This window comes from Oryctolagus cuniculus, chromosome 1 (assembly GCF_964237555.1).
Source record: "Oryctolagus cuniculus chromosome 1, mOryCun1.1, whole genome shotgun sequence".
Lineage (NCBI taxonomy): Eukaryota > Metazoa > Chordata > Mammalia > Lagomorpha > Leporidae > Oryctolagus > Oryctolagus cuniculus.
In genome coordinates, this window is record NC_091432.1 from 24,204,603 (window position 1) to 24,214,336 (window position 9,734).

General features: G+C 36.2%; 1 protein-coding gene across 1 annotated transcript; it reads right to left on the reverse strand.

The window, feature by feature from the left end:
* Positions 1–6,971: 6,971 nt before the first annotated feature.
* LOC100344965 (ATP synthase-coupling factor 6, mitochondrial) lies at positions 6,972–7,469 on the reverse strand. Its single transcript, XM_002709059.4, has one exon. The coding sequence runs from the start codon at positions 7,452–7,454 to the stop codon at positions 7,077–7,079; it is 378 nt and encodes a 125-aa protein (XP_002709105.2). The 5' UTR covers positions 7,455–7,469; the 3' UTR covers positions 6,972–7,076.
* Between the last annotated feature and the right edge of the window lie 2,265 nt (positions 7,470–9,734).

A 9,734-nucleotide genomic window follows, 5' to 3' on the forward strand; every position in this document is an offset into this window, starting at 1 on the left:
GAAAGGCCCCTTCCTGCTTTGCAGTGAGAATCTTTTTATTGGTGATTGTAAGCTGAAAGCAAGAAGAGGAAAAATAAGGCTGGTGCCACCTTGTCAGTGATTTAATTATTTTCCCATCTACACTTGTTTTTGAGGCTTATCAGAGCAAAGTACTGTGGGCAGCCCAGCTGTCACTGTTATCAGTGTGGCTCTGAGTGTTGTAGTCCTGATTTCCATTGTAATGCAATTAATCTTTTGTTTTGCACTAATGGATGAACAAGCATATTTACTGCAGCATGAAATCCTAATTATTTTTTGAACAGATGCATAAAGGAAATGTGAATTAATTGCGAGTGATATTTGTGATAAACATGCGCTATATCTTTAAATGTCAGGGCTCTTGTGGTGTTTGGATGCGAAGTTGCAAAACTTCCATTTACCTGTGTGAGGACATAGGATCAGTACATTTGACATCTATTCTGTTCTTAGAGAGTGTCTTACACTTTTGAACACATTGATCAGAAATTGTAGCATGTTTGTGGGATTATCCTCAGTAATGCAGCACTCTTCGCTGGCGGATCTGGGTCTATTACTGCTAATACTGTATTTATAAAATAATACACACAGTTCATTTAGGAGCATGTTGTTTAGTCTCCATGTTTTTGCATATGTTCTCTCTAGAATCTCTTGAGTTACTAATTTCCACCTACATTCCATTGTAGTCAGAAAAGATGCAAGGTACAATTTGATTTTCTTTTTAATTTGTTGAAACTGGCATTATAGCTTAGAATATGGTCTATCCTAGATAAAGTCCCTTGCACTTATGAGAAGAATGTGAATTCTGCAACTGTGAAGTGAAAAGTTCTCTAGATATCAGTTAGGTCCATCTGTTCTATAGTGTAGATTAGCTTTATTATTTCTTTGTTTTCTGTCCAGTTGATCTCCTTTGATGAAAGGAGGATCTTGAAGTCCCCCATTACTGTAGTATTAGAATCTGTGTCTTCCTTTAGAATTATTAATACTTGTTTTAAACAGCTGGGTGCCCCATAATTGGATGTGTATAAATGTATTATACTCACATCTTCCTGTTAAACCGATCCCTTAATGATTACATAATGCTCTTTATTTCTTTTTTTTAAATATTTTATTTATTTAATTGACAGGTAGAGTTACAATGAGAGAGAGACAGAGAGAAAAGTCTTCCTTCTGTTGGTTCACTCCCCAAATGGCTGCAACAGCCGGAGCTGCACCGATCCGAAGCCAGGAGCCAGGTACTTCTTCCTGGTCTCCCACATAGGTGCAGGGGCCCAAGGATCTGGGCCATCCTCTATTGCCCTCCTGGGCAACAGCAGAGAGCTGGACTGGAAGAGGAGCAGCCAGGACTAGAACTGGCGCCCATATGGGATGCTGGTGCTGCAGGCAGAGGTTTAACCAGTGCACCACGGCACCAGCCCCTTCTTTATTTCTTTTAATAGTTTTTTGTGTTGAAGTCTATTTTATCTGATATTAGGATGGCTACCTCTGCTCATTGATGTTCTCCATTAGCCTGGGATATCATTTTCCATCCTTTCACTTTCAGTCTGCATGTATCTTTGTTGGTGAGGTGTATTTCTTGTAGGTAGCGAATAGATGGTTCTTGTTTTTTAATCCATTCAGCCAGTCCATATCTTTTAATTGGAGAATTTAGGTCATTAACATTCAAGGTTACTATTGATAAGTAACAATTGACCCTGCCATTTTTTCCTTATATAATCTCATTGTTTGCTTTGGGTTTCCTTTGTACATTTACTGGGAGACTTGCTGCTTTGATATTCTATGATAATTATGACTCTTTTTCTGTGTTTCTACGTAGCACTTCTTTAAACATCATTTGTAAGGCTGCATGAATAGTAACAGATATTTCAATTTCTGTTTGCTACCTGGACATCCCATATTTTCTCTAAATTAGGGAAGTTTTCTGAAATTATTTCCCTGAATAGGGCCTCTAATACAGTCTCTGTTTCCACGCTTTTAGGAACTCCTAAGACTCATATATTGGGTAACTTTATAGTATTCCATTCATCTGAAACATTGTTTTTGATTTTTTTAAATTTCTCTTTCTTATTTTTTTTTTGGTCTGATTGAGATATTTACAATGATTTATGTTCTATTTTTTATATTCTTTTTTCTTCATCACCAGGTCTGTTGTTAAGGCTTTCTACTATATTTTTTATTTGACATGCTGAATTCTTCATTTCTATTATGTCAATTTGATTTCCTTTCAAAACCTCAATTTCATGGGAAAAATTTTCCTTCATATCATATATGAATTTTTTTACCTTGTGAACTATCTTATCATTCCTTGTCTATGATCTATCATCCATAGCACCTTCGTTCCGAAACCTGAAAAGAGCAACAACAAAAAAGAAAAACTGTAGGACAATAACGCTGGTGAACATAGAGACAAAAATCCTCCACAAAATATTAGCTATTTGAATCCAACAACACATCAGAAACATCATTCATCCAGACAAAGTGGGATTTATCCCTGGTATGCAGGGATAGTTCAACATATGCAAAGCAATAAATGAGTTATATCACATTTATAAATTGAAGACTAAAGACCATATAATTATCTCAACAGATGCAGTGAAAGCATTTATAAAATAAATTAGATTTTCATGATGAAAACTTTAAGTAAATTGGGTATAGAAGGAACATTCTTCAAAACAATTAAGGCGACTTATGACAAAACACACCTAGCATCTTACTGAATGGAGAAAAGTTGGAAGCATTTGTGCTAAGATATGGAACCTGAAAATGATGCCCACTGTCACCCTTGGAATTCAATATAGTGCTGGAAGTTTTATCCAGAGGCATTATGCAAGAAAAAAAAAACATCAAAGAGATACAAATTTGAAAGGAGGAAGTGAAATTATCCCTATTTGCAGATGACATGATTTACATATGGGTGAATCAAAACTCCACAAAGATACTATTGGAACTCATAAAAAAGTGTTATAACATTGCAGGATATAAAATTAACGCACAAAATTCAATAGCCTTTTTTTAAAGAGTTTTATTTATTTATTTGAGAGGTAGAGTTATAGACAGTGAGAGGGAGAGACAGAGAGCAAGGTCTTCCTTCTGTTGGTTCACTCCCCAAATGGCCGCAACGACCAGAGCTGTGCCATTCAGAAGCCAGGAGCCAGGTGCTTCTTCCTGATCTCCCAGATCTCCCATGGGGGTGCAGGGGCCCAAACATTTCGGCCATCTTCTACTGCTTTCCCAGGCCATAGCAGAGAGCTGGGTTGGAAGAGGAGCAGCCGGGACTAGAACTGGCACCCACACGGGATGCCAGCACCACCAGCAGAGGATTAACCTACTGTGCCAAGGAGCCAGCCCCAATAGGCTTTGTATAGACCAACAATGTCGTGGCTTAAAAAGAATGTCTAAGATCAATCCTATTCACAATAGCTACAAAAAACTAAATAGCCTGGAGTAATTTAACCAAGGAGGTTATACATTTCTATGATGAAATTACAAACATTTAAAGAAAGAAATTGAAAAGACCACAAAAAGGAAAAATCTTCCATGTTCATGGATTGGAAGAATCAATAGCATCAAAATGTCCATATGACCAAAAGCAATTTGCAGATTCAATGTGATCCCAATCAAGATACCGAAGACATTCTTCTCAGATCTAGAACAAAATGATACTGGAATGCATAAAGAAACACAGGACCCTGAATAGCTAGAGAAGTGTTAAATAACAAAACCAAAGGCAAAGGCATCATAATATTATCTTTCAGGAAATACTACAGAGCAGTTATAATCAAAACTGCCTTATAATGGCACAAAAATAGACATGTAGACCAATGAAACAGAAACTTCACCTGAAATCAATTCATACATCTACAACCAGCTAGTCTTTGACAAGAGAGGTAAAATTAATCCCTGGAGAAAGGACAGTCTCCTCAACAAACAGTGCTGGGAAAATTGGATCTCTACATGCAGAAGTATAAAACAAGATGTTTATGTTATGCCTTATAAAAGATTCTACTAAAATGGATCAAGGATCTCAAACCTGATGCCATCAAATAGTAGAGAACACTGGGGAAACTGCAAGACATTGGCATAGCCAAACACTTCTAGAAAAAGATTCCAGAAGCACAGGCAATCAAAGCCAAAATTGACGAATGGGATTACAACAAGCTGAGATGCTTCCGCACTGCAAAGGAAACAAATGAAGAGGCAACCAACAGAATGGTAGAAAATATTTGCAAACTATGAAACTGAAAAAGAGCTAATACATAGAATATATAAAGAGCTCAAGAAATTCAGGAACAAGGAAACAAACAATCCAGTTAAAAAATAGGCAAAGGACCTGAAAAGGCATTCAAATTGCCAACAGACACATGAAAAAATGCTCAGGATCACTAGCAGCCTTTAAGGAAATGCAAATCAAAACCACAATGAGGTTTCACCTCACTCCAGATAGAATGGCTCGCATACAGAAATCCACAAACAATAAATGCTGGTGAGGATGTGGGGGAAAATACCCTAATGTACTGTTGATGGGAATATAAACTGGTACAGCCATTGTGGAAGACAGTATGGAGATAACTCAGAAAGCTGAAAACAGATATACCATATGACTCAACAATCTCTCTCTGGGAATTTACTTAAAGAAAATGAAACATTTTTTATGAAAGTGTTACCTGTACCCCCATGTTTATTGTGGCCTAATTCACATTGTTAAGATGTGGAATCAACCCTGATTCTCTCAAATGATAACTAGATAAAGAAATGATGATATATACACTGTAGAATAGTATTCAGCCATATAAAAGAATGAAATCCTGTCTTTTACAACAAAATGGAATCAATTATACTTAGTGAAATAAGCCAGTCCCAAAAAGACAAATGCTATATATTTTCTCAGATCACTGGTAACTAATTGTATACCAAAAAAATGTGTCAGAGTGAAATTGACATTTTGAACTTCCATGATTGCCTCTACTGCTGAGGAACAACGTCCTTTCTTACTATTTGTTGAACTTTTTACTTAGTGTAGGGTTAATCTTATGAATATAAAGTAGTCTGAAATTTGATTCTCATCAAAATGAAGAGAGGGAATAAGAGAGGAAGGAGTAGAAAGGGTGGGAGCATGGGCAAGAGGGAATGCAGGGTCGAAATATTACTATGTTCCTAAATCTGTATATAGGAAATACTTGAAATCTGTTGAACAATTTTAAAGTAATCCACATTATAGATTAGTATATTCAACAACAGCAATGACTATTTAATTCAATTTACCTTTCTGCACTAATCATTGTGTAATCACTTTCATGTAAAAATTCTCTTTTCGAAACCCTTCAAAATTGTAGCAACATGGAGAAGCGTGGCTAACATCATATGAATGAGACCACATAAAAGTGGGCTGTATTTTAATTCCAATGTACAGTTTACATACAGTTCTCCTGTAATAAAAACCACTATATTATATGAGATATTGGTAGAATAGTTTCCCTAGAAAAGGGAGTGACTGGAAAAGATGCTGTTGGGTGACGATAATGGGCTCTTTCTTGGACTGAATCCAGGCTACACAGATGTTCTTAGTTTGCAAGTGTTTGTTGAGTCATACAATCGAATGTATGCATTTTTATGCTTTTTTATTCAGAACAACTCTAAAAATTCTTCCTTATTTTTATATGTAATCAAAAGTACAGATTTTACTGTCAAAGTGCAGAGCAGTTAAACACCAGACCATGATGGAAAAATCACATATGGCGGAATGATATTTTTATTCACAGTGTACTTCCATTTTAAGGAACACCCACTTCTACCATAAGTTCCACCTCTGAGCTCCTCTGTCTTTTCACATTCAATGGCGAGCAGTACTGAAGGAGGTTAGAAAGCCCTTGTGTGTTTTGCCAAGGAAGGAACTAATGATGTGCTTGTGAGTGAGTTCTGTCTGTAGTCCCCACGCCTGCAAATATACCCTTTTTAAATACCATTGACAATATTTTCAACACAGAAAATTTGTTATAAGGAAGACATCTACTTGTGGTAAGATCACTTTGTTAGTTTATCATTAACAGGACAGAAAGTTTTCCATCAATTGCTGCTTATCTTTCATGGACGTTTATGTGCTAAACAATCATGATGTTACTACTTGTGTGATGCACCAGTACAGTGTAAAGGATTTCATTGGGAGCAGCCCAATTCAGTTGCTACCCACTTATGTACATTGGAAATATATTAAATTTGTGAAACATGACCCAAGTGCAATATCATATTGATGCATTTAGAGTTCTTCCACATGTAGGCATCATGTATCTTCCTTATTTCTTTGCTTTTGTATCTCATACTATTAGATCATTTTCTTTCTGACTTCTGTGTGTTTTGATGTTCTTTCTCAGTGAAGGTATATCTACAAATGGAGATAGAGCTAATCTGTGAATTTCTTGGGATCAGCTCTTGTTAACTAGTTTCAAAGATCCCAGTGTTTCACACCAAGGCCCCAAGAAATTATAAACAAACATGGTATCATTAAGTTATCTGAAAGCCTAGAAATTAATTTTCAGTTTAATTTCTTTCTATTCACCTAAATCTTCCCTGGCATGTTTTACCCTCTGTTCCCTGGTGCTTACACTTCCTGCTTTATCCTTCTTCCTGTTAATTTTGTTTCATGTGAATGCATCACCCAGATTTCACGATGTTACCTTATAGGAACACTGCTGCTTCTAAACGCCTCATGGCAAACTGGAAAAAGGACACTTCATTTCTTCTTCTTGTCAGACCATGAACACATTAAGAATACAAGTGAGAGTTTCTAAAACAGTAATAGGAGATTCTCAATAAAGATTCTGTCCATTTCTGTTGATCCTGTTTAATTTCAGAGACTTAGCATGCTGAATGTATAATGGATCTCATCCATGTTAAACCACAGAAACTCCAACAGAAGCTGAATTCTATTCATGCCTATTACTAAGTAGAAATTATCATTGTTTCTTTTTTTTTTTTTTAATTGTGAAATGTGTTTATTGTGATACTTCTGATTAACTGTACAAGTAATCCATGACAAATTACCAGATTAATTTTCCATTATTTCTTTAGGACTGGGGTTTTTCAATGGTTTCAAATTTGGGATCTTCGAATTTGAAGGTAGGGAACGTATTCATATCTGCTTTACCAAACATTTGCTTCAGCTTAAAAAGCTCTTTCTCCAGATCTTGCTGGTATGATGGGCCTGCATCAACAGGTCCTCCTGATGCCTGTCGCTTAGATTTGTATTCTCTAATCTTGTCCACGAAGAGTTTCTGTACAGGATCAAGCTCCTTATTAAATGCCACTGCTGTTACACCAATGTTCCTCCGCAGATGGACTGCAACTGCTGAGCGGACAACAGAGGAGAACCTGAAGAGCTTCTGCAGGATCATGGCTGACTTTGTTACGGACAGGAAGCGTCTCGGAGGCAATCTGCCTATCATTGTTTCTTATTTCTGGATATGCCAAGCCATTTGGAAAAATGATCCAGAGTCAAGTAAATTGCACAATGCTTAATGATGCTCTGATAAAATGTGCAACATAAAATACTACACTGGAATAGAAGTCATTTCACAAATAAAATGGCTCTATTATTTTTCAGAGAGTTCTTGATTTTTCAGCCTTTTTACTGAAAACTCATCATAGTGAAAGTAAATTATTTCATCTGCTAACTTTTAATAACATTTCAAGTGAATTTAGAGCTTCTGAAGGAAAATGAAAAATCTTTAGTCTGAAAATCCCTGAATTGCAGTCTTTACATTTTTATATTAATAAGAAACACAATTAATTTATGTGCTATACTTTTTATTTATACTTCTACTTTAATTGTGAAATCAAAAATGTAACACACTTTCTAATGTTCTAATTAATATTATAATTTATATGAAATGAAATTTATGGAAAATATTACAGCACAAATATAGTTCTTCTTTTGAATAAAGAGGCACATAAAATAATATTTATAAAAAGTTTTAAATAAGGTGAGAACTGCTAAAAATGCAATTTTAAATTGTAAAAAAAAAGGGCAAAATGGTATATATACAATTTGAGCTCAATATCCAAAAGGAGACAAAGGAAATGTAGCATCATTACTGTTTGTGGTATGATTATGGAGTGAGAATGTTTTCTACCATTTTTTTTCTTTCTCTAATTTTTAAACTTCTACAATAAGCACAAATTTATCTGATAATATAAAGAACAACAATAGCAAACCAAAAGTCATTACTTTTAATGTGTAGGAATAAAAACTTTTATTGCCAATTCTGTTTTTCTGCCACTAAACAAAAAGATTATACTGCTTGATGACAGTACATTAAATAAAATATTTTAGATTTTGTGAAGAATTTGGGGGTGCACGTGTCAGAGCCAATACCTTAGTTGCCCTTTCATTTCTTACAGCAGAAATTAAAGTAGAAGATAACTTTTTATTAGCTACATCTAGAGAGAAGACTCTCAGAAAGTTTGGGCTCAGTGAAAAATCCAGTGTTTCTTTCTTGATAACATACGAATAAATACTCTATGTATTTCAGAAACATAAGCCAAGTATTACTTTCCGGATTTAAGTCATTTTAAGCTGCCTTTGGCTAGAGTCTAATCTAGACATTGGTTTAGAGAGGAAAAGCTAAGTGAATACTGCATAACATCATAGAATCTCATCTGAATTTCCTGTTTCTTAAGAATTTATACAAATTAAATGGAATATTTTGACTGTGCTTATACTTAGTTGTAGTCTTCTCAAGAGCTTAACCTAAAGAAATCTTGTACTCCTCCATTAAATATCTTCCTGAAAAGAAAAATTTCACTCACATTAGATGTAAGCGGAACTTTGAGAATGGGCTAAACCACCTGAACCTCCAGACAGGGGCATTGCACCAGTGGTCAAAGCAAGACAACCAAAATGAACTGGTCCTTCTGCGTGAAACAGAGGATCATATTATTTTCAATTCTGCCTAATCCCAGTGCTCAGATCCTGAAAGACGAGAATAAGCATTAGAAAGTCCAGTAAGAAAGAATCTCATTATGACTGCCATTTAGCACAGAGTTAAGAAATCAATTGCACACTTGGGTGCCCTGGGTTTGAATTCTGAATATAGTCCCAATTCTGGCTTCTTGATAATATCCACCCTGTGTATCAAGAATTGATGGCTCAGTGCTAGCATTGTGGCACAGCGGGAAAAGCTGTGATGCAGTGCTGGCATCCCATATGGGCGCTGGTTCGAATCCCAGCTGCTCCTCTTCCAATCCAGCTCTGCTATGTCCTGGGAAAGCAGAAGATGGCCCAATGTTTGGGCCCTGCATCTGCATGGGAGACCTGGGAGAATCTTCTGGCTCCTGGCTTCAGATAAGCTCAGCTCCAGCTGTTGCAGTCATTTGGGGATGAACCATCTGATGGAAGACCCTCTTTCTCTCTCTCTCCCTCTGCAACTTCCTCTCTGTAACTTTGCCTTTCAAATAAATAATAAATAAGTAAATCTTAAAAAAAAGAGAGAAAATTGATGGCTGAAGTAGCTGAGGTTCTGCCACCCTTGTTGGGGACTCAGATTGAGTTTCTGGCTCCTGGTTTTAACTGGCTCAGCTATAGCTGTTGCTGGAGTCTGGGAAATAATGAGTGACTAAAATCTCTCTCTCTCTCTCTCTCTCTCTCTCTCTCTCTCTCCTTATCCTCCTCCTCTTTCTTTCTCTTTCTCTCTTTTCTACTCTCTGTCTCTCCTCCAACTTTCTCT